Source organism: Strix uralensis, chromosome 11, assembly GCF_047716275.1.
Source record: "Strix uralensis isolate ZFMK-TIS-50842 chromosome 11, bStrUra1, whole genome shotgun sequence".
In the NCBI taxonomy this organism is placed as follows: Eukaryota; Metazoa; Chordata; class Aves; order Strigiformes; family Strigidae; genus Strix; species Strix uralensis.
Genome location: NC_133982.1, coordinates 2,425,763 through 2,449,899, shown reverse-complemented (window position 1 = coordinate 2,449,899; position 24,137 = coordinate 2,425,763). Strand labels below are relative to the sequence as shown.

General features: G+C 50.7%; 1 protein-coding gene across 3 annotated transcripts; it reads left to right on the top strand.

Annotated features, from left to right (window-relative positions):
• The first annotated feature begins 1,651 nt into the window (after positions 1–1,651).
• On the top strand, positions 1,652–24,044 carry SORD (sorbitol dehydrogenase). 3 transcript variants are annotated; one of them, XM_074880613.1, is made up of 9 exons: positions 1,652–1,774; positions 5,318–5,351; positions 6,057–6,221; positions 8,317–8,476; positions 10,899–11,017; positions 11,461–11,526; positions 19,948–20,123; positions 20,943–21,064; positions 22,759–24,044. In XM_074880613.1, exons 1-9 carry the CDS (start codon positions 1,715–1,717, stop codon positions 22,922–22,924), a joined length of 1,068 nt encoding a protein of 355 aa, XP_074736714.1. In that variant the 5' UTR covers positions 1,652–1,714; the 3' UTR covers positions 22,925–24,044. The 3 variants fall into 3 exon arrangements, with proteins under 3 accessions (XP_074736714.1, XP_074736716.1, XP_074736715.1); XM_074880615.1 differs by lacking the exon at positions 1,652–1,774 and adding an exon at positions 3,462–3,494; XM_074880614.1 differs by lacking the exon at positions 1,652–1,774 and adding an exon at positions 5,078–5,119.
• The last annotated feature ends 93 nt before the right edge of the window (positions 24,045–24,137 follow it).

The following is a 24,137-nucleotide window of genomic DNA, read 5'->3' as shown; positions in this document are numbered from 1 at the left end:
TGGATGCAGCAGGAATTGTGTTGCTGTGTAAACACTGAGTAAGGTGTTTCATCACAGCTTCCCTTGCACACACTTCCCCTGCCCTCAGAGTAACCACAGGGGTGGCTCACGGCCACCGACTTGGACTCAGATAAGCATTATGGGGAATGACCCTGATAGGGAGAAAAGAAATGCGTCAGCCCTCGTCTGCCTGGAAGGTGAGACGTTTTTGCAAGAAGGAAAGGAAATTCATAGATACTCCCATTCATGCAAGCAGCAGGAAGCAGTAATACTAGAAGTCAGGCTATTTTTAGCTGGTTCTGGCAACTTTGCATGACATATCCTGTACATTTTCTCTTTTTCCAAGGAAGTCAGGCTCGGAAAGCTTTCAGATTTCAGGAGTGGCTGGAGAGCTGCCAGTCAGAGAGGGACTGGGGGGCTTGATTGCCAGCCAGCTGAACAGGAGCCAGCAGTGTGCCCAGGTGGCCAAGAAGGCCAATGGCATCCTGGCTTGTATCAGCCATAGCGTGGCCAGCAGGGACAGGGAAGGGATCTTACCCCAGTGCTTGGCACTGGTGAGGCCGCCCCTCGATGAGTGGGTTCAGTTTTGTGCCCCTCACTCCAAAAAGGCCATTGAATGACTCGAGCGTGTCCAGAGAAGGGCAACGGAGCTGGTGCAGGGTCTGGAGCACAGGTCTGATGGGGAGCGGCTGAGGGAACGGGGGGGGTTTAGTCTGGAGAAGAGGAGGCTGAGGGGAGACCTCCTGGCCCTCTCCAACTCCCTGAAAGGAGGGTGCAGAGAGGGGGGATGAGTCTCTTGAGCCAAAGAACCAGCGGCAGGCCAAGAGGGAATGGCCTCAAGCTGCGCCAGGGCAGGGTCAGACTGGCTCTTAGGAAGGATTTCTTTGCAGAAGGGGTTGTTGGGCGTTGGAATGGGCTGCCCAGGGCAGGGGGGGAGTCCCCATCCCTGGAGGGGTTGAAGAGTCGGGTTGACCCAGCGCTGAGGGATCTGGTGGAGTTGGGAACGGTCAGGGTGAGGTTCGTGGTTGGACTGGAGGAGCTTCAGGGTCTTTTCCAACTGAGATGATTCTGTGAGATTCTGTGATTCAGACTGGTCTTAGGGGACCAATTTTCTCGAGATCTTTGCCAACTCTTTTTGGGTGGAAAACCTCTTATCCCTGAAACCCAGAATCCCTGAAATCTTTTTTTTTTTTTCCCAACACGCCAATCTCACAGCTGAGATACCTGCGTTCCAACAATGCCGTGCCCAGTTGGGTCCAGGCAAGCCCACGGGCCTGCATTTTCTTGAACTTTAGTCCAAGTGCACGGCGCCGTGTTGCCGCCGGCTTCACACCAGCGATGGTTTCGCACGCCATTTCGCACCGAGGCAGCAGCACGGGTGGCCATGCTGTGAGAGGGGACAGCGCCCAGTGGCACCCAGTTGCGCTCTGAAACACCGGGGCCGGGGCTGTGGGGGCCTGACGCTGCGGCCTGGCGGGCCCTGGGTGCCCCGCGGCGTAGGCCCAGCCGAGCCGGGGCCTGCGGCCTGGCGCTGGGAGCGGGGCCGGGGGTCGGCGGCCGCGGCCGGGGTCTGGGCCCGCCCGCTCCGTGCCGCGGGGGCGGCGCCGGGCCCGGCGCGGAGGGCGGCCGAGGGTAGAGGGGCGGCCCCACCGCGGGAGGCCCCGCCGCTGGCCCTTGGACCCGGGCGCCGCGCCGAGCCCAGCCGCGCCGAGCCATGGCGGCGCCGGGGCAGAACCTGGCCGTGGTGGTGCACCGAGCCGGGGACCTGCGCCTGGTACGGGCCGGGGGGAGCGGGGCCGCCCCCGGGCCGCCGCGGCTCGGCTCGGCGGGGGGCCGGGCGGAGGGGGCCGGGAGCGGGGCCGCGCTCGGCGGCGCTGGGGGGCGGCGGCGGCGGCCGGGCCGGATGGCGGCGGGGACGGCCCCGCAGCGCGGCCCGGGCCCGGGAGGGGGGAGCCAGGTCGGGCCGCCCCGCCGCGCCGGGAGCCCGCTGGGGCCGAGTCCCCGGCACCGGGGGGCGTCCCGTCCCCACGCCGTCCCCCCGATCGGTGCCGGGGCAGTGAGCTGAACTGGCCCCGGGCTGGGAGCGGGGAAGGGCAGCGGCAGCCCCCGTGCTCGGGGGGGGGCTGAGCCGTGGGGCAAGCGGGGCGTGGAGAGCCCCAAAGCCCGGGGCTGCCCCGTGGCTAAGGGCTGCCTGAGCCCCTCGTCGGGGGCAGGAGGGGACGGGAGCGGCGGACAGGAGCGGTGCCGTTCGGTAGGCAGTCCCGTGAGCAAGGCCTTCCCGGGGGGCAGAAATGGGGGGTGAGGTGCTGCTTCGTGGGGCTCCTGGGAGCCCAAGTGAGAAGCGGGAAGGAGGGCGCCAAGGGAGCAGCCGCCCGGGCGGCGCCTGTGCTGGTGCTGGAGGGGGGCGCCTTTATTTTCAGACTGATTCTGCATCTCTGACTCCGAATGCTTGATGTTCTGGTGCTGAGTCATTGCTGGAGATTCATGCTTGCCAGTTTGGCAAGTGCCAGATAGGGGATGGATAATTTACATGGACAAACATTGACAGGCAGTTTTCTGTACAAACAGTTCTGGCTCTCACAAACACGCAGACTGTAGATACCTGCAGCAGCTCATTTGGGGGATGATTATCAGGGAGGCAGTTGATTTTTTACCATTCCTGCACAGCTCAAGTGACAGGTGCCAAAGGCTAAGCAGTGTTCGTGTGGGTAATTCCTGTGTGGCTCCCAGCCACCTTTGGTCTGACTGCAGTTTCAGTAGAAGCACGTGCAGCCTGACTTACTAGAAATAAAAGGCATCACCACTGTGAGTGAGAATTGAGATGGCCCCTCTACTTCAAGAACACATTTCCAAAACTCTGTCATTTGGAAGGGTGTATGAGACTTGTGAGGGTGGATACTGGCTTCATCCCGTCTGTGTTGCTGGTCTCTGAACTGGGTTACACGCAGGTGTGTGAGTTTTTCTTGGCGTATTCCTACTGCTGGAGTCATGGGAGGTGGTTGTCCGTGCTCCCCTGGCCTTTCTGGTAGCCCTTTGGGGTGCCATCCTCCTGGGCTTCTCCAAAGTTTCTTTGCCACGATGTGAATGGCACTCATTGCTCTGCCCCGCTGATCACGTGAGGAGTCTAGGCAGTGAATTCTGAGCTTGGTATCTGCGTTACTGATACCTAAAGTGAGGTGAGATCATCTTCCCTCATAATTCCCACACTCTTCTTGATTCGTGTGGACATGTTTCCTACGGGGAGTCACCATGACTTCAATAGCTGACCTGTGTTATGCAAAAATGTGTTGGCTTAATTTTTGTTGACTCTGAGGGGGTTGCCACAGGCTCCCATTTGCTGCCCATTGAGGATTTATTGCTTTTTATGCATGCACAATATCCTCTCTTTGTATGTCTCCTTTCACAGAAAGCATTTGCTGCATTTACTTCACATTCTCAGTTACACCACTTGCTGTCTCTGAACCTCTCAGTGAACTATGAAGAGCGAGCAGAACGTGCATCCTGAAATAGTTTGGGGTCTTACAGTTTGGTCGCTCCCTGTTTTCTACAGGTCAGGCTGGAGGATTCACTTTCCACCGAGATACCTGTTTTTTGGCACAACTGTTACTGAAAAAAAAAAGTTTTTTTTCTGGACTGAGGAATGCCACATAAACATTTTCAGCTAGAAGTTGGCTTGCTTTATTTCTCACCATGGACTGTTCTGTTCAGTCCCTTTGAGATAGCTGAGGTGGTCTGTACCCCTGACATGTTACCAGATTGCATGCTTACTGGACATTTTCTATATAAGAGGTTACATCTAGATCAACTTCTTTTAAAAGTAATGCTCTGGGCTGTGTCCTTAGTGGGACGAAACAAACACCCCACATAGAAAAAATGCAGATACAGTTCTGAACATTGAAAATTCCGGTACTTTTTGAGTACAGTTTGAGTTATACTTTGGTTTGCACTCCAGTCAACAGAATTTGGGCTGTCCTGCCCACTTACAGCACTGATTATTCAGCAAGTATTTTAACAGACCAACGCTTTGAGAATTTGTATCCAGAATTTCTCTTTTTGTGATGTTTAGATTGGTGAAGTACAAAGTATGAGTTGAAGAATATGCTGGGATTGAGGATGTGTTTAGTTAGATAAAACACACAACCGTGCTCCCCAAAAGCAGGAAGGGATACCCCTCTTTCTCTGCAGCAGGGGGGCAGAAAAATCTCATGCTTGTTGTTACACAGCAGCTTTTAACTGGTGAAGCTCATTGTGTGGAGGACTGCTATAAAACAGCTGCTCATCTCTCAGATCCAGAGATCAATTTTCTTGCTAACTGAAGATGCTCTTGCAAGGAGAAATAACCAACCGTGAGCTTGCTAACGTATATGCACCAAATTTTTGAAAAGGAACTGTGTGAATAGGAGGTCTGGTGAAAGGTCTTATGCCCAGTTTTGGGCTGTGGGTAAAGGGGTCTAAGATGCATGCAAATTTGAACAACAGATGGATTATGAAGAGTTCTTTGTTAGCACTAACTACTTTCATGGGGCTTTTCTTAGAGACATGATCCTAGAGGTGGGTGCTAGGTGGGTATTGTGCTGTCTTCATGTTGTAAAACCCAACAAAATTGTTCCTTTGTCTTTTGAGGGAGCTGAGGGAGTTCAGTGAAGGCAAAAGGCCTGCAGAACTTTTGGGTGGAAGGGTGACTTGGGGCCAAGTGACTGCTTTTATAATTCTGGTTTTATCATTCATCCCAGGTGTCGTGCCAGTTACAAAGGGATGTGACTTTAAATGTGATTTACAGTAATGTTTACAATTTATTTATACCTTGAGTTAATATTATGTAGTAAAAATATTTCCTATTTTTTATAATAATAATATAAACACTACAATATTAATGCTTTATAGAAATAGGTGATTCAGAATCTTCCTGGTTACAGAAGGTGAATTTTTTTTGTCAGCCAGTGAGTGGGATGAAGGATTCAGCTGAAACTTGAGGCCATTCCAGGGCAGCAAAGTTTAATATGTGGCTCTTGTCTGGGCAGGGAAGGGGAAATTACTGCAAAATAATTTGGAGAGTGCATTTACAAGCTGGCTGTGTGCTCACTCGTAACGGATGCCCACATTGTGGAGGCAAAATGAGGTGAGCTTAGGGAGGAAGCGTGGACTGCACATTTATATCCCTCCTCATTCCTCAGCAATGTCTTAGTGAGCAGCCAGAACCAAAAACCTGATCTGCTTACAGATTTACCTGAGCTATCCTGGGCTGACTTTCCACAAGGTATTCCCACGGCTATGCACAAGCAGCTGAATGCCTTTTTTTTTTTCTTTTTGTCCATAGGAAAACCGTCCAGTCCCGGAACCAGGTCCCAATGGTAGGTCTAGAGATGACTGCTTCTGTCTGCTTTCTTTACTAATCTTTCTTTTCTCATTCTCTTTTGTAGCTCCTTGATATTGTAAAGAGATAAAATATTTCTGAGAAAGTATAAAACAACCCAGAAAAGAATTTGTGGCTGAAACAGAGAATGCTGCATTTCCACTTGAAGAGCTGGAGCAGTTACAGATACGCTCCTTTATCTGACTTTTTTTGCTTCCTGTTTCATCGGTTCATGTATTTCACATTAAACAGCTCTTGGGACATGTCAGGTGGTCTTATTGCAGGTCTGAGTATTAATGGGCTAGGCATATGGGCTGATAGAAATTTGATTCACAAACTCGCCAGGGCTGAAACTGTAGCTGAGGGAGAAGGAAAAATTAAATGGACTTGCTCTTTTATTCTTGCTCCAGTAATAGTCACGCCCCTTTTAGACTGTATTAGCTTTTGTTGACAGGGGTCTTATCATATTTTAAGCTTTCCTGATTTATAAATCCTTGTATAGTTTTGTATTTCAGCAGATGTCTCACAAATAAGCCATCCATCCTAATGCACGCATGTGCAGTTCTGGTACATTTATTTAACACTAGAAAATTGGGATGTTTCAATGCTGGCTTGGCCTTTGTTGTGGGGTGACTCGTGTTGCTCTCCCAGTGCCCGAGAAGATACATTTTTCTACAAGGAACCTTTCGTCCTTTTCTGGCAGAGGTCCTCCTGCGGATGCATTCTGTTGGGATCTGCGGGTCTGACGTCCACTACTGGCAGCATGGTCGAATCGGGGATTTTGTCGTGAAGGACCCCATGGTGTTGGGGCATGAAGCTTCTGGGACTGTCGTCAAAGTGGGATCAGGGGTGACTCATCTGAAACCAGGTAATTGGAATCAAAACTCTCTTTTTATTTGTTTTCCTGCTAGGCAGTTCCTGAGAGTGTGTTGATAACAGGCTGGTTTTTTGTTAGGTAAATGTATCTGATGTTCTGAGCTGTGAATTGCACAGTGTGACCTCCTTCTTCAGAGGGTCACTGTGCTGCTGTTAATCACCCAGCTTGGCCACTGCAGTTTATGGTATTTGTTAAGTATGCTTTGTCCTGGGATATTTTAATGCAGAGCAGTGTATGCTTGTACAAGGTGCCTTTTGAAGACGCTAGATAAAGCTTCAGAAACCACGTATGTTGCTCTTGCCAGCAACCTGCTGTTAATGTTTCTTCACTATGTGTATTCTTGAAGGAGTAAATGGCCTCCTGCAGTGGAGAGAGGTCATTGGAGCAGCTGTACCAGGCCCCATGGTGTGACCTCTACAGTTTGCTGTGCTCATGAATGTCCTAGAAAATGCGCCAAGTGGTGAATTTTGCAAAGTTTGCTGATGATAGCAACTTAGGCAGAGTGGAGAGGACATGGGAGAGCTAGCAAGAGTTACACAGAGACCTTAAGGGTGCCTGGGCAATAAGATGCAGGTGAGATTCAATGCAGATAAACATAAAGTGATGTCCACGACAGAAGAAACAAAACCAGCTTCATATCTAATATGATGGGCTGACCATCACTGCTGAAGAGTGAGACCTTTGGCTCTGACACAGTGCATGGGAATGTTGGCTCAGTAATGGTGAAAAATAGTGTTACGAAAGGGACAGAGACTCAGTCAGAGGCCATCAGTGCACATCTGGAGCTCTGCATGCAGTTCTGGTCTCCTCCATTCCAAAGGGAGACAAAAGAATAAGTTTCAGAGGACAAGGAGATGATGAGATGTGGAGCGACATCACTATGACGAATAACTAACTTAGGAACTTGAGCTAGGAGCTGGAGAGACAACTCCAGGACACGTGACACAGGTCTGAAGGCTCGTGGAGGGCAGGGGGAGGGCACATAAAGGTTGTCTGTTCTCTGGTTCCTCCGATACAAGAGCAAGGGACAGCAGCAGCCAAGTGCAGCACTCACCTAAGTTGTAGCAGACCTGCAGGCCTCCTTCGCAAAGGATAATGTGGGTGCTAAAAGTTTACATGGTGGAAGGTAAGGAGAAATTGTTGAGGATTACTGAATACAAAGAAACCACATGCAGCTTGGGAGGCCCCACAGCTGAATGTAATGGGAGGCTGGGAGAACATTCACTATGTGCTTGTCCTCCTTGTCCTGCTCCTCTCACCCCCAGACATCCCTCGTTGGCCATATCAGAGGCTGTGCAGTGGGCTAGATGGTTATTTATTACAATCCATCCTCCTGCTTGTCACCGTGTCTGATTGAAAGCCTGTTGGTGGAGAGCTTCAGCTTTGATTGGCTTCATCCGCCAAATAAAATGGGCCGTCTTGTGTCCCTTGCGTACGTGCAAGTTGTATTGCAGTTATTTTCTTCAGTCCCTCCTACCTCATTATTGCGATTAAATAATTACTCTTTGTCTTGCAGCATGTGTTCTTCCAGCAGTCTAAGCTACTCCATCACAGCATCAAAATGTCTGTGTTCCCTGATAAGTCCTGCCTGACTCCTGAGTGTGCTTCTGCACCATAAGCTTCCTTCCCAAGGAACAGCCCTTTCCAGCTTGCAGCTTGGTGGCCAGCAGAGCTCACCTGCTTTGTCCTAATTATTTCCTCTTCCTATTACTACAGATACTACAGAAAAAAGTCTGGTCACTGTGTGATTGCCTGGGGTGAGGGCTGCCTTTTCATCTGCTAAGGTTGAGTGCAAGGCAGCTGGAGAGAGGTTTGTATGTGACTGAGCTTCCATCTGCTCTGTGTCTGTGCCTCTGAAGCACCAGCTCTTTTCAAGTAACTGTGAAGCTCTTGGTGATGAGGCTGCTGCAGAGGAAGTGTTAAGAGCTTGCCTGGTGTGTGCAGCGTGATCTTTCTCAGTTAGCAGATGTCCCTCATGCTTCTCTTGTGCCAGGGTTTCATGCTGTCTTCCGTGGTTGTTTGGTGCTACTCATACCTGTGTGCCCACCTTCTTCCCAAGTAACCCAGTCTGCTTTCACCCTGGCAGGTGATCGAGTGGCCATCGAGCCTGGCGTCCCAAGAGAAATGGATGAGTTCTGTAAAACTGGCCGCTATAACCTGTCTCCAACCATCTTCTTCTGTGCGACACCTCCCGATAACGGGAACTTGTGCCGCTACTACAAGCACAGTGCCAGCTACTGCTACAAGTTAGTCGGTGCTTCCTTTGCAGACAAATACATACTCCCTGGGGGGGATTAGCTGAAGCAATTGCCTCTTGGCCCTTTTGAGTATTGCAATGAGCACTCTTTACTTGAACACAACAGATTTTATTGCTTTTTGATCCATAAATGACATGCATGAGGCTTGGATGGCAGCCACTTTGCAGAGGGTTTGTCAGGCAGGTGTAGTTTAGCACCTCTGGTGCCAGACATAAATAAACATTTCTTGCATGTTTCCTGGGCTGTCACCACTGTTTTACTCTTTAAATATTTTCCTTTTCCCATTTGCTCCCTGCTCTTGGTTTCTTTTCTGCTGTCTTTTTATATCCTTGCCTTCTTAGGACAGTGCCTGAATGTCTTTGATTCTTGGAGCTGAGCTAGCTTTATTGCTGCTTTTCAGGAAACACCACATTGGCTGCTGACACCTTGCTCTGTCATTTGAAACAAAATCATCCTACTTCCTAGAACAGGAACAGAAAGCAGTGTCTCTGCTAAGCTGCTTTTCTGTGTGACTCTGGCCCCACTAAGCTGCCAGCATTACACATCTGTTTTCATATCCAGTTAGCCAACTTGAGTGAGTTCTTAATTGTGGCAGGACTGACACATTTAAAAGCAAGTCTGTGCTTAAGTACTGTGGCAAATACGCTAGAAACCCAAATAAACCTCTGCAAGTTATACCCACATATGTGTATTTATACAAAGAGTTAAAAATAGTCTAAGGTAGGGGCCCCCTGAGATTGGTCTACCTGTGGAGCTTGTTCTTTCTCAGTCTGTATGGAGCTGGTACTTCCATGAGCAGGAACGTCCTTGGGCTTGACCTTTGGTGTCTGCAGAGGAGGTGTTCAGGATCACATCAGTCGGAAGGAGGCACTTAAATGCTCTTCTCATGAGAGTCCTCAGGCAGGAAGCTTCTTTCAAAACAGATCCCAAGCAGCTGCTGTCAGGATGAAATGCTGGTCTGGATGGGACTCATTTCTCACTGTCCAGACCCACTGTCACTGATTTGCTGTGTGTTAAAATAACATTTTCTGACAACACCACAAGTTTTTGCATGGGAGGAAGTCACTGGTTTGTAGCTGTCTTCTTCCAGGGTTTCGCTTTTTTCTCCAATTTGAGTAAATATTACTTTGGCTAAGTTTTTGGTTTGTTTTATTTTTTTTAGAGCTTTGAAATGCAAAGCCTGCTCCCAGTTTCAGATCAGCAATGCTGTGGCCATCTGATGCAGAGCAGATTCCCTGGCATGAAGTTGCTCTGCCAGCACAGATTTGCTAAAAAAAGATGATGGCTGAGCTTCGTGGGCTCTCGCATGTTTGGGCAGATATTGTCTGTCCTTCTGCTGGCAAACAGGCTCTGTGTAATTTGATGGAGGTGGATCATGCTGCAGAGCTGCCCTCCCCATTGACGGGGACAGTGCCCAGACCCAGTAGGAGCAGATGTGATGCCAAACTCTGAGACAACTGAACTCCTGGAGTCAGCCTTTTAATGCCTCCTGGAGTTAAGGGACATACAGATATCTTACCGCTGTCTTCCCACAAGTGTCATTTCCATTACTTTGGCTTCGTGTTGCCTTGGCTGAGATGTGACCATGCGCTTCCTAGGGCTGTCAGAAAGACAGTCCTCGCAGACACAGCTCCCAGCACCCTCTGTGTGAGAGCCCACGCTGGTGGTTTTCTGGAGGGCTGCATTGTGGGGCTGAGATTTATTTCTGTCAGTAGTTCAGAAGGGTTTCACCCCCCTCTGCTTTTTTCCATCACTTACACTAGCTGCATTACAGTGCTGTTTCTGTCCAAAAGCTGTTTGATACCCACGGAACACATTTTCCCTGACTACTAGGAGGGTGCGTGCTGGGACCAGTCCACTGGTTGAAACACTTGGTGCATCAGGGGAGGACATCCAGCGCATGATGGGGAGGCCTGGATCTGGCTGCTTTTGCTTTATGTGACACCACCATTGGCAGCAAGATGTTTTCTAAAAGCGTGGAGCTGAATGATTCAACCTAGATGAGGGGTCTGGGAGCTCAGGGGTGGGTCTCAGCCACAGGGCAGCTTTCATGGTGACGCATACACGGCTGTGGGGTTCATTCCAAAGGGAAGGAGTGGCAAAGTGAGTTTTCAGGTTGACTCAGCAAGTACTGGAGAGATGATGTGGGGAGTTTTGTGGGTCCCTATGTTTGGTGCTTGGGCAAACCTCACTGGTAGATGGTTTAGGTGCCCTTGATGCTGCTTCAGAGGAGGGAAAGAGGCAGTATAACCTCTTGAAATGGGTTCCAGCCCTGCATTTCTCAGACCGAGGGTGAGAGTATATTTTGCCACTGTGATTTAGACCCATGTTTGGTCTTCGAGTGTCGTGGATTTCCTCATCACCCTTATAAACTTCTTCGGTGACTGTTGCTTGTGTCTGGTTCTTGCAGGCTTCCAGATAATGTCACCTTTGAAGAAGGAGCCCTTATCGAGCCCCTTTCCGTGGGAATCCATGCCTGCAAAAGAGCGGGAGTCACTCTGGGAAGCAAAGTCTTTGTGTCCGGCTCTGGTACAGTGAACATACTCAGTTCTTGGGTTCTCTGCCTGCTGTCGCATGGAGGGGGCTGGGCAGGGTGCAAGCTGTGCTTCTAGGCCGTGGCAGAGTTACAGGGATGCCGAGGGGGAGATTGAGGCTGGCCTTGCCCTGTGCTGCATTTGGAGCAGCCCAAATGCCAAGTGCGGTGTCTGGGCATGCTGAGCCTGTCTGCTTGAGGGAGCAGAGGGAGGGGGGGTGTTCTCCTTGCAGAGCCCCTCATGTAGCAGTAGCTGCTCTCTCAGCAGCTGGTCTCACTACCCTGGGATTGTGGTTATGCCGTGATCCCAGAACTGCCCCCCTGGAAATGCAGTCGGAGCCTCCTTTAGGAGCTAAAGCTGAGCTCTGGGCATGCTCAGAGCCTGTGGCCGGTGCTGTCTGGCAGTTGTATATATTCTCTTTCTCCCCTTTGTACCCAGGACCAATTGGCCTTGTTAACGTGCTTGTTGCTAAGATGATGGGTGCAGCGGCTGTGGTAATTACAGGTGAGTCCTTTTAATCCTTAAGAGTGTGCCTATTTTCCACGATACAACACTTTGACTAGGTCCAGATTATTCCTTCAAGGTACCTGTTGGGGAAGGCAGCCCAAGCACAATGGAAAGTCTGTTCATGAATGGAGTAGTAGTGTGCGCCTGTCTGGAGGGAATCCTAATAAACACCTCATTCCCCAGGACAAGACTTTGATCCCGTTTATTGGGATCTATAAGAAGATGCAGGTTGCAACTGGTGCTTCTCTGCTAGGTTAGCAGACCAGGGTAGTGACTTCTGCTTCCTTGCACAGCCAAGTTGTGCAGGTGGAGTAGCTTGGAAAAGAATAAACCAGAGGCTAATGAGTGGTCCTTGGATCAAGCCTAGAGACCTTTTTCAGACTTTGAACAGGTCTTTTAGGAAGGGGCAATGCATCTGTATGACAAAGCACCAAGATGCAGAAGCTCCACTTGCTCCTGGTGCCTCTGATCACTGTTTTCTTTTCTTTTTTTTTCTGTTTTTGTGCGTTTTGAGCTCTTCTGACCTCAGCTTTGTGTTTTGCCTTTGGCTCATAGATCAAGCCTTGAGGATAAGGTTTCATCTTCCCTGTAGTGCTTACAGAGCTTGGTATCTGCTTCTCGTCTTCACCTAGGCATGCAGACCAGGCAACACGGCCTGTTTTACACCCTGTTTGGAGCTATTCTTGGAGGTTTGCTCTGGACAGGTTTTTTTCCTTCCTCTTGTAGTGCTAGGTGGTGGCCTGGACACAGTGGTTGCACAGTCCTTTCTGGGTGCAGCCACATTGTGCCTCTCCAATCCTCCTTTGCTGTCCTTCTTTCTGCTGTTCTGCTGGGGGGTTCATTTTCCACCAATTATCCACAATGACTGAAATGGCCTTTTCAGAGTCCCTGCATTTCGGAAATGGGCCTTCCTTACATAACTGTCCTGGACATTTCTAGTTCAGCTGCTCCTTGCAGCCTTGTTTTTGTCTAGCTGCATCTGGAAAGCCTGTGAGGATGGGTATCCCACCTTTCTGGGTACCTTCTCCAGGATTGCACCATTTCTTAATGAAGAGGCTTTTTCTGGGGTCCACTCACAAACTGTCATTTATGAGTATTTCGCCTTTGTCTGCAAGACTGAAATGAGTCTTCTTCATCTTTGCAGCTGCTCTTCTGGTTGTTGCAGACAGTCATTCGATCCCCCCTTCTCTTTGCCATGCTAACCCAACCCAGCTCCCTCCACCTCTCCTCAGAGGTTCAGGCTTTTCTATGTGTAGCTTGCTACACATAGACCGGAGAGCTGGAGTAACCTCAGGATGTTCACTGGTTGAAATTTCCACCTGGGGTTTGAACAGGGCCTGGAAGTGGTGTTTCCAGCTCCTGCTCTACTCTTTGATCCTTCTGAGTGGTGATGGCTGGGAGGACCAGTTACAGGTACAACTAGACAACGAACACAGGTTGCTGCAGTGGTTTTGGGCCAAGGCCCCAACCTGGACCCTTCAGAAGGCTGTTACTCCACCTCCCACACTTCAGGCCAGGTGTATTTTTGACCTCTCTGATTACTGTGTTTCCATCTTCAGACTGAGAGACAAAATTCAGGTCCCGCCCTCTTGCCTTGGCAGAAACATCCTTTAGTAGTAGCTCATGTCAAAACCAAAGGCAGATTCTTGCCTTCTCCTCCCTAAATCCACTTGCTCCCGAGTCCAGGTCATTTTTTGTTCTGATGACCCCACCCTGGAGGCGTGTGCTTGGTGGACATGATCAGTCCAGGCCTCAGATTTTGCAGTGTTGTCATCTGAGGATGACGGTTGCTATAGCAGGAAAAACAGCTCTGTCTCTTGAATCACGTATGAGGAACCTTGCTGCTGGGCTGAGCTGGTGCAGGGACTGGTGGGTGACCAGGTCCTTGGGTGGGGAAGGGCTTGGTGAGCTGGCAGGGGTTGGTGGGGCTGGGGCAGCTGGTTCAACCTGCCGCCCCATCCCGAGTCCTGCCTGGGTGTGTTCTTTCCAGTAACACTGGGAGCTGATGTTGCCTTTGCCTGTAGACTGCTCCTGGGGTCCTTTGGCAAGCAGGTCTGTGTAGCATGTGCCACAGGGCTCCAGGTGGCCATAGGAAGTTCTTGGTACCTGGATTGTAGGGTCAGCAAACTTGGCTACATGGAATTAACCCCTTCTTATCTTTACATCTTGACCTAGGTAATGATCCTGACTTGTAGACATCTGCCACCTTAGAGCTGTTTGGCTGAGATGCTCAGAGACACCCATGGAGGTGCTGTCCCTAGTCGAGTAGTTGTACGTGACATGAGCTGAGGAATGGATTTAGTTTGGCTCGTTGCCGCTGGGGATTTTGCTGCCCTTCTCAAGGAACTGCTTTTTGCATAGACTTTAGGAGCCAACACCTATGAGGCAACTGTCTGCCCACAAAGGCCCTCTTGTACTTTGCTACCAGCTTCTTTGAATTCATTGCCTGGAGTTTTTATGATGTGTTTTTCTGTGAAGAGCTTTGTCTGCGCAGCACTTAAGGCTTTAAATGTTTATGTTTGTTTTGACAAGCTGCACACAAATATAGAAACATCTAGAAGAGCTTTTTCCTGACCTGGGGAGAGCTCACCTGCTACAGCTTCTGCACTGAGTGTCTTTGGCACACCTGGAGTCAATGAATTTTGGGAAGTTACGTCTCTGCCGAGGGGTTGGGTCCCTTCCCTGGACTCCTGGGCAGCGAGCAGCTGGCTCTGTAGCTAGAGACTAATGCTCAGCCCTGCCCTTCCAAAGGCCTGTGTGCCAAAGCTTGCCTTTCCTCCCAGATACAGCAGCTTGCCTGATAAAAGGTATTAGTGCTTCTCATAACCTTTGCTCTTCTCCCTGAATTGCTTTGTTCCTGGCAGACTAGTGCTCTCCCTTGTGGGGGCGGGGGTTGATGTATTTAATGGACTGCAGTTGGGTGCAGCAGATCGGTTTGTTTTGTGGGTCCTCACCTACTCTTCCTAATGGCTGTGGCTTTCTCCACTCCGCTGCTGAGTGGGTGTGATTGATATTTATGGGCAACCTTCTCCTGTCCTTCTGCCTTGCTGCAAACATTGCTGTTGCTCTGAAAAGCTGCTTTTCTCCTTAGAGGCATGTGAAAAAGCAGCCTTATTCCCCAGCAAGTGAAGTGACAGCCTGGGTATTCATATGGCTGTCTGCCTTACTCTGTCTGTCACTAAAAGTACACTTAGGAATTCCTGCTTAAGTGAAACCATTCCCCTTGTGCTATCTAAATCTGAAGTCCTGGGTACCAGTGCCTCCAGAAACCCTGGAAGTCAAGGTCAAGGAAGATGAATAACTGGACAGAGTTCAACTCCTTTGTGAAAGAAGATCAACATAGAAAGTGTGAGAGCTTCAAGAATATTTGCCTGTTAAGTTGGCTCATAAAGCATCACGAGAAGCTTAAGTGTAATTTGATAACTTCCGTGGGAGCAGAGATATGAGAACAGGCTACTCTTAGTCTGGCAGCCACAATTTTAATTAGCTCCAATGGCTGGGAAGTGAAAACAAGTTTCTGACTAGAGGCAAGCTGCAACCCTTTAATTGTTTTCCAAGGGTTGTGTGGGGTTCAGCCACAGTAAGGTTTAAAATCCAAATGACTTGGTCCTTCTCAAGACTCACAAGTGTCTGGAGCTCTAAACAATACAGTAACCTTCTCATTTGATAACCTGCAGGTCTGTCAGCTTCAGCAAGTGCTTAGCAGTGATTCACTTAGGCCAGGTGTCCCAAGATGTTATCACAGCCTGACCCAGTCTGACGTATTGCTGCTGTGTCCTGTATGCCTCTGACACGAGGGCTTCCTTCCCGAGCAGGTCAGCGAGCCAGAGGCCAACTATAGGAAAGGTTTTTTTGCTGCCTGAGAGTGATTTTTATGGCAGCTTTGAAATGCACTGAGTGGCAGGGCCTGTTGCTCCAGGACACTGCCTCTGGGTGCATTTCTGCCAAAGAGACGGTATGAAATGTGTTAGTGACTGGGCAGATACTATAAATGGCTGAATCCCCAACTTCATGGGGAGTTTGGTCCGTTGCTGGGAGCACTGTTGAGCCCCTGTGATCTCCTTGCTGTACACTGAGATTTGGGAGACATCAGCCATGCCAGGCAGGAGTGTTTCTTAGCACTTCAGGTGCCTCAGAAGTGCCCATGCCCACGCTCTTGCTGCATGGGAGGTCTCTGAGTGCAGCTCAGCTAGCAGAGGGTCAAGCATGACTACACGCAGCCTGAGGCCCAGTGCTGAGAGCTGGGGAGGGAGAGACATGACTAATGCCACAGGAACAAGAGCCCACATCGAGGCTTGAGGGTGATGCTGCCCTTACTTTTAAGCCTTGGCTTTTCCTCCTTCATCTGCATTTTATTACCCTTTTTTATCCCTTCTTGAAACTCCCACCACAGGTCTCCTGGGTGCTCACCTTGGTGGGTGTGCCCGCACTCGGCATCCTGAGCCCTCCCGCTGCTGGTGGGGGCACGTCCATCACCTGCCCTGGCAGTAGGTAATGTCACATTTGCTGTGTGACAGGCAGAGTAGCTCCTCTGGCCTGGCTTCCTCCCAGCGCTGGGACTGAATCAGAACAGCTCATGTTGGAGCACTGGCCTCATCCTCTTTCTCTTTTCCCTTGATATTTTCCCCCACCCCCATCTCTGACTTCTCTGAAGACTGTGCCCTGGTGAGAGGGGTATTTTCCTCTTTGTGGTGGATGGGTGTGCTGTGTGTCCTGGAGAGGAGCATGCCCCTGGCAAAGGCATCATTTTCTGAGTCTTCAAGCCTCAGACCTCTGGCAGGAGACATTGCTCACCCCTCAGTTTTGGCTCTAGGAAACCTTGGTTACAGCTCAGTTTCCACCTTTGATCCAGATGTCTTTTCCAGTGCCAGCACACGGGCCCCTGTAGACCAGTGTAAGGCAAAGAGGTTGTTTCTGCCTGGGAAATGCCATTCTTCTCTGCTGTCCACCTCCTTATCTCCAGATATGTCCTGGTCACCAGTGGTGCCTGGAGAGGGATGGGTGGCTTCCTTCCAGGAGACATGGAAGAGAAGAGACAGTGTGGCTACCTGCCAGGGCAGCTCACACCACAGTACAAAACATTTTATGGATCTTCAGAAGGTAGTTACAGCGCTGTCAAGAGGTGGGCCCATGCAAACCTCATGAAGTTCAGCAAGGCCAAGTGCACATGGATTGGGGCAATCCCAAGCACAAATCCAGGCTGGGTGATGAGTGGATTGAGAGCAGCCCCAAGGAGAAGGACTCAGGGATATTAGTAGATGGAGAACTGAATATGTGTCAGCAGTGTGTGCTTGAAGCCCAGAAAGCCAACCGTGTCCTGGGCTGCATCCAGAGAAGCATGGCCAGCAGGGCGAGGGGGGGGATTCTCCCCCTCTACTCTGCTCTTATGAGACCCCCCAGCAGTGCTGGGTCCAGCTCTGGGGCCACCAACATAAGAAGGAGACAGACCTACTCGAGGAGGTCCAGAGGAGGCCATGAAGACGATCAGGGGGCTGGAGCACCTCCCTTATGGGGACAGGCTGGGAGAGTTGGGGGGTTCAGCTGGAGAAGAGAAGGCTCCAGGGAAACCTTAGAGTGGCCTCCCAGGACTTAAAGGGGCTACAGGAAAGAGGGGAGGGACTCTTGATCAGGGAGTCTACGAGGGATGAGGGGTAATGGATTTAAACTGAAAGAGGGTAGATCTAGGTTAGATATAAGGAAGAAATTCTTGACTGTGAGGGTGGTGAGACACTGGCACAGGTTGCCCAGAGAAGCTGTGGCTGCCCCCTCCCTGGAAGGGTTCAAGGCCAGGTTGGACGGGGCTTTGAGCAACCTGGGCTAGTGGAAGGTGTCCCTGCCCATGGCAGGGGGGCTGGAATTGAATGATGTCCTCCAAGGTCTCTTCCAACCCAAACCATTCTATGATTCCATGATCCCTCTGGACAGAGTACCAGAGTACAGCCATGCCCTCACAGACATTTATGATCACCAGCTTTGTTGCTCTGTTAATGGAGTATCTGAGATCCACCATATTACCAGATCCACTCCCTTTTTTTTATGGGCTTGCTTGCTTATTCATCTGTGAAGAAACTGCTTGAGAGATGCTCAGCAGCCTCCAAGTGCTGTTACAAGGAGGGTAAAAGGGTGGGAGAGGTCTGTAACAGCAGGGACGCACTTAGTGTTGACAACTAATGCATTCTGCAGTTCACTCAGCTGAAAGCATCTGCTGGTGGTTCATTGAGGAAGCCCTCAGAGAGCTCATGATCTGCTCTCATCTGGTACCATTAGAAGTCAGTTGGCCGCTTTAACGATCCTCTGAGCCTGATGTCTCCTGTCAGAAAGGCTTCTTGGTGCTGTGCTGTCCATAGCCACGTGATTTTTGGGCCTTCAGGGAGCAAGGTCAGAGCAACCTTGCCTCTGCCTAGTGCCCTTTGAGAGGTATCCTTGAGGGTGTGAGCAATAGGAAATAATCTTGAGAGCCAGGGAAGGAAAATGCAAAAGTGAGTGGTGCTTTTTTGCCTCATTGTAGGCCCATCCCTAAGTTAACTTGCTGAGTGAGTGTATAACTTGGTTTTTTACAGTCCATTTTCACTAGTGGATTAAGGTCCTGCATGAGTTGGTGAAGCTGTTTCGTGAAAGAGTCATTGCCAGAGAGACACTGGGTAGTGCAGGCTTAGACAGTGGCAGCTTTGGTAAGGCACAACGGTGCTGTTCAAACTGTTCAAACAGTGCTGTAGCTCAGCACTGTCCTGTCTGTCCTTCCCTCCTGCTGCCTTTTGTCTTTGCCTGCACTGAGGTTCTTCTGCTCTGCAGCGTTGGGACAGCAGCGCACCAGTGCTGGGCCATGGCTGTTCCTGCTCTGGTTCCTGACTGCAGCATCGATGTGCCTGCCCTTTGGAGTTAAGCTTGGCCTTCTAGTTTGTCTTGGCATACACTTGGTGTTCCTGCAGTACCAAAGAGAAACAGAGATCTACAGACTGATGGTCTTAGAAGACACCTCTCAAGTCTAGCAGTGGCAGCTGTTCCTTCACTCAGACATTGCTTTGCATGGTGTGGATTTCATCTGTGAGTTTATGCTTTTAACCTCTTTGAGAGATCTACAGAGAGACCTGGCCAGGCTGGAGCGATGGGCTGAGGCCAACTGGAGGAGTTTCAATAAGGCCAAATGCCAGGTTCTGCACTTCGGCCATAACAACCCCCAGCAGCGCTACAGGCTTGGGGAGGAGTGGCTGGAGAGCTGCCAGTCAGAGAGGGACCTGGGGGTGTTGATTGACAGCCGGCTGAACAGGAGCCAGCAGTGTGCCCAGGTGGCCAAGGAGGCCAATGGCATCCTGGCTTGTATCAGCACTAGTGTGGCCAGCAGGGACAGGGAAGGGATCTTACCCCAGTGCTTGGCACTGGTGAGGCCGCCCCTCGATGAGTGGGTTCAGTTTTGTGCCCCTCACTCCAAAAAGGCCATTGAATGACTCGAGCGTGTCCAGAGAAGGGCAACGGAGCTGGTGCAGGGTCTGGAGCACAGGTCTGATGGGGAGCGGCTGAGGGAACTGGGGGGGTTTAGTCTGGAGAAGAGGAGGCTGAGGGGAGACCTCATGGCCCTCTGCAACTCCCTGAAAGGAGGGTGCAGAGAGGGGGGATGAGTCTCTTGAGCCAAGGAACCAGCGGCAGGCCAAGAAGGAATGGCTTCAAGCTGCGCCAGGGCAGGGTCAGACTGGCTCTTAGGAAGGATTTCTTTGCAGAAGGGGTTGTTGGGCGTTGGAATGGGCTGCCCAGGGCAGGGGGGGAGTCCCCATCCCTGGAGGGGTTGAAGAGTCGGGTTGACCCAGCGCTGAGGGATCTGGTGGAGTTGGGAACGGTCAGGGTGAGGTTCATGGTTGGACTGGAGGAGCTTCAGGGTCTTTTCCAACCAAGATGATTCTGTGATTCTGTGAAGCACACCCTCTTCTGCAGCTGGAAAGCCTTTGGCATCTCCTGTGTCTTTAAGTTGTCCTCATCGCTCATCCTTCTCTGCCTACCCAGAAAAGTGATCCAGTCTCCTCCCTGCCTCCTCTCCGAACACTGTGTGAATATGAGGGAGGGAACAGAGACCTGTTGCTCTCCTGGTTGTGCGCTGCCCTGTGAACACGTGTTCAGACCCCAGACATCTGTGCTTCCATTGGGACTCCTTGATGGTGGCCCACTGGCATCAGGGATGGGAAGCCCTTTGGTTTGGGTGGTCTACGTACATTCTTGAGAAGGTACTAGCAGGCTGCAGTTTCCCACATTGTCCTACCATGTAACAAGTGTTGTCTTCTCTCCTGGGAAGTTGACAGCTGGCCACCAAACAAGGTGGCTCTGTTGAGATGTCAGGTGGGGGTAGGAAGCAGATTGCAGACTCAGGTTCTTTCTCCCCTTCTGCTTCACATAATGCTCCAGTTCTTGACTCGTTTTGTCTTTCCCCAGATTTATCTGCCTCTCGCCTGCAAAAAGCCAAGGAGATGGGGGCAGATTTCACCATTCAGGTGAAGAATGAGACCCCACAGGAGGTGGCCTCCAAAGTGGAAAGTCTGCTTGGCTGCATGCCTGAGATAACTGTGGAGTGTACAGGAGTGCAAGCCTGCATCCAGGCTGGCATCTATGTGAGTATCACTCATCCCCAGGGTAGAGCAGTGATGGCATTGGCTTTTCTGTTTCTGGGACGCCGCAGTGAGTGGCAGCTCTTTCACTCCCATAGTGCTTCATTTCAGTGGGCTTGGTGTGAGGGAGAGAAGGTGCTTGTCAGATGACAAACTAAGAGAGACAATTAAAGAGTTAACATCTTTGCAGGCAGCGTGGGGATAATTGTCTGATTTGATGCTCAGGTGCTTTACCACTTACCAAGAGAATAGATTAAGACTCCAAAACCCAGGCGTGGCTACACAGCAGTGTCAGGGAGCTGGTACAAGTAGGACAGCATCTTCCATTAAGGTGAAGTTATGACCAAATAAGGAGAATAATTAAGAAAATTAATTCTAACAGGTGAAGAAAGCAGTTAAGGGGGGGATGTTTTGCTGTCATGAACTACTTAACAGAAGGTAGTGCAGAGTTTCACAATGAAAGGACAGAAGACAAACGGGACAAGCTGCAAAAAGAGAAATTCCAGTGGAGTGTCAGGCTCTTAGTTTTAAATCTCTCCCATTGAAATCCAAAAGTACTTTTTGTACTCATAAGCGCCGATCATTTTTCAGAATGAGATTTAGATACTAAAATCCTTCAGAGATTTTTGAAAGATTGCTTTTTAAGCCTTGTTTATTGTGTGTTTCACACTTACGGGCTCCTGACAGCAGTCTGCCTCTCCCCTGGCTTCTCCGCCATGCCCTGGTGTGTAAAGTATGGCTTTATGGTTTTTACAGACTGCTGCACAGGCTCTGGTGACCGTAATTTGCAAAATAGAACATATTTATGTGTTTGTTCTCCAGGCCACTCGTTCTGGTGGGACCTTGGTGCTGGTGGGGCTGGGGCCCGACATGGTCACTGTGCCCATCGTGAACGCCGCCGTGCGGGAGGTGGATATCCGGGGGATATTCCGTTACTGCAACACGTGAGTCTTGTACAGCATGGGCTGATGTGTCTCCGAGTCTGTCCTTAAGAAATTCTTGGTTTCCACAAGGAAAGAGGACGTGGAAAAGTCTGGTTTTCCTTACAGTTCGTTAAACCTTATGTGACTCCAAAATGCCAGTGCTGCAGTGCAGACAGTCTGACCCATGTGTCCTGCGTTTCATGCCTTGATCCTGGATGAGCCCTGCAGTGCAAACTTGACAACAACAAAGTAGCCCAGCTGGGTTGTCCCACTGTCCCATTTCATGCAGCATTTGGTGCAAAGAAAGGAAGAGATACAATAAACCCTTACTCTGCTGCAAGCAAGCAGGCCAAAATGGAAAGAAAAATCATAATTAACATTTGTGCCTTCAACTCTTATGCCCTGTAGAAGGGAAAGTCCAGGTGCTGGGGTGTTTTGGGAAAGACTGGCTTGTCCACAAGTGTGCTGACTCACGGCATGGCAGGGAGGAACACACAGCTTTTATCTGCTTCCACCCTTTGTGCTGGGAGATCTCTTAAGCAGCGGCATGGCCTGGCCCTGACCCTGCACACTGCTTTGTGAGAAGCTGACTGCCTCCTGGCATCCGCCTTCCTAACTGCTATATTGTCCATTTTGAGGCACAGGATATGGGGAATCTTAATTCTGAGCAAAGAGTCAAAATCCCAAGTGCTACATCCTATGCCAAGCTCTGCCCAGCTCTGCTCTCCTTGCTCGTCATGGAAGGAAATCACATTGTCAGTTTTGTTGGAGATCAGCGGCTGCTGGGATGAGCAAGAGCCTTGTTTAGTTTTCATCATTTTGCTGGAGCTGAAGATATATCTGGAGCCAGGCTGAGGGTGTATGTGCTCTCTACAGAGAGCTGACCTGCATGGCTCGTGGACAGGCAGGTCTGTGAGTGTGCTGAAAGCTGGCCTTACCCCGAAGGCAGGAGAAGCTCAGCTGTCCTCTCTGTGGTCTGTACTCCTTGGACAAGGCTTGAGACCCAGCACTGCACCTTTACAGCCTGGTTCCTGCTCTTCTCAGAGCTGTAGTTTCCTGCTAGTGGAGCAAGAATCTTTGCTCGGTCTGTAGAGATTGTTTTCCAGGAAGAATTTATGAGATGTAGTCAAGCTCCTTCTTAAAAGGAGAAATGTCTTTAAGTAGGCAGTTTGGGAATTGGATTAGCTGCTGCATCCCTTTGTATCCCCATCAGTCTAATTTGGCCCATTCAGATGGAGCAGCAAGGCAATCAAAATGAGTGAGTCTCTGCCAAAGAGACTGGAAGCTGGCTGAGGCTTTTTCTTCTCCCTGCACCGAGTCTGTGAGTTTGAACTCCACCAGTGATCAGTCTGCAAGCAGGGAGGCCGGGCGAGAGTAGAACGGCGCGTGGCAGTTTTGTTTTTCATTTGCTGCTTCAAAAGGACAGTTGTTTCCTGTGATTGTTACTCAGCCTTCTGCAGGTGAAGCACAGCCAACTAACTGATGTGTATAGCAGTGCCTGCCTTGGTGCTCGACAGCCCAAAGCAGTTGGGTTGTCGCATCTCCCATGCCTGGTGCTTGAGGTTCCCCCTCCAGAAGATTGTTTGTGGGCAAAAGTCCCCTTGGTTGCCTGGGCTAAGGAAATGACTGTAGTGAAACCAGGCTCCTCCGTGCTCTTTCCTTGAGGCTCCAAACTGGTGACTGCTCTCATCTCCCGCTCTCCGTTTCCCTTGCAGGTGGCCTGTGGCAATTGCTCTGCTCGCATCCAAGCGGATCAATGTCAAGCCCTTGGTTACGCACCGCTTCCCCCTGGAAAAGGCTCTTGAGGCGTTCGAGACCACCAAGAGGGGTGAGGGGGTCAAAGTCATGCTGAAGTGTGACCCCAGCGACCACAGCCCCTGAGATGCAGCAGTGCCTGGCTCTCTCGCCCGTTACACCGCCTGCCTGAGGTGTGAAGCGTGAGGCCACAGGAGGCTGATGTATGGCTGTTGCATGTTTACACAGTCACCTTATGCAGGCACCACTTTCTAATAGAGCTAGAAAATCAAACAATAATGAGGGTGAGTGGCACTGAGGGATACACCATTAGAGTATTAACAGGTATTAACTACAAATGGAGAACCAATAGGGAATAGTTTGAATCAAAACATTGCTGTTTGGTTAGAGATGGTTCACACAGCTGGCTCGTCTCCGGCTGGCCCCACACGCAGAAGAACCCGGGTGTCTATGCACACACCAGGCAGAGCTGCCTGCGTGGCCGTGGGATTTGGGGGAGGGTGTCACCAGCTGCAAGGGAGGATGGAGGTGCTGGCACTCCACCTTCCTGCCCCAGCACTGCCCCAGGGCTCTGCTTGCCGCAGCTCTTCCCGCGTGGCAGTCCCTGGCTGTGGGGTGGCTCTAGGTGAACACTCAGCCCTCCAGTCGCACCTTCCCTCAGGCACGCTCCCTCAGGGACTGTAACAGCCTGTGGAACAAAGCCTGGCCAGCCCACCTCTACTGGAAGCATCTACATATTCAGATAATTCTCTCCATGCTCTTTGCAAATAGCACACTGCGGACCCAAAGCTCAGAGCTTTTCTGAAGAAGCTAGTCTGGGGGCCAGCTGGGACCCCCCAGCAGCTCCCAGTGGGGCGGAAGGACCACCGCAGGGCAGGCTGCTGCGTGCTCCCAGGGAAACTGCCCTGTCTGTGGCTGGGACCGCAGGGAACCCTGTCCTCATGTCGCTCCCACGGAGGGGCTGCTGTTTTGGGGCACAGCTCGCTTTTAGCATGGAGGGGAGCACAGGTGAGAAGTAAGGGGACAGCATCACTCAAAGGTTTTGCCACTGCAAATGAATCGTAATTTTTTGGGGATATCTGGCCTTCCTGCTGAGTTTGTGAGCCATGAATGAGGTACTAACGAGGTAGCAGGTTGCAGATAACAAAATCTGGTCTGATTACAGTCATGTTAATTTTCGTACTGAGAGGTCAGTCCCTTTCTTGGGCTGGTACTGAACTTTTCTCAGTAAATGTCACCTACTTGATGTGTCTGTGTCCGTTAAAGTGTTGGGTGGGTGGTTTGAAGGGGTCTGTGACTTTGGGCCCTGGGGACTGTGCAGACCCCTGGGCCGTTGCAC

Excerpts from the sequence above, each read along its gene's own strand:
- SORD (XM_074880613.1), top strand. The coding sequence starts at position 1,715 with ATGGCGGCGCCGGGGCAGAACCTGGCCGTGGTGGTGCACCGAGCCGGG. Across the intron at positions 8,477-10,898 it reads AGTGCCAGCTACTGCTACAA|GCTTCCAGATAATGTCACCT; the intron begins GTTAGTCGGTGC and ends TGGTTCTTGCAG. Across the intron at positions 21,065-22,758 it reads ATATTCCGTTACTGCAACAC|GTGGCCTGTGGCAATTGCTC; the intron begins GTGAGTCTTGTA and ends TTTCCCTTGCAG.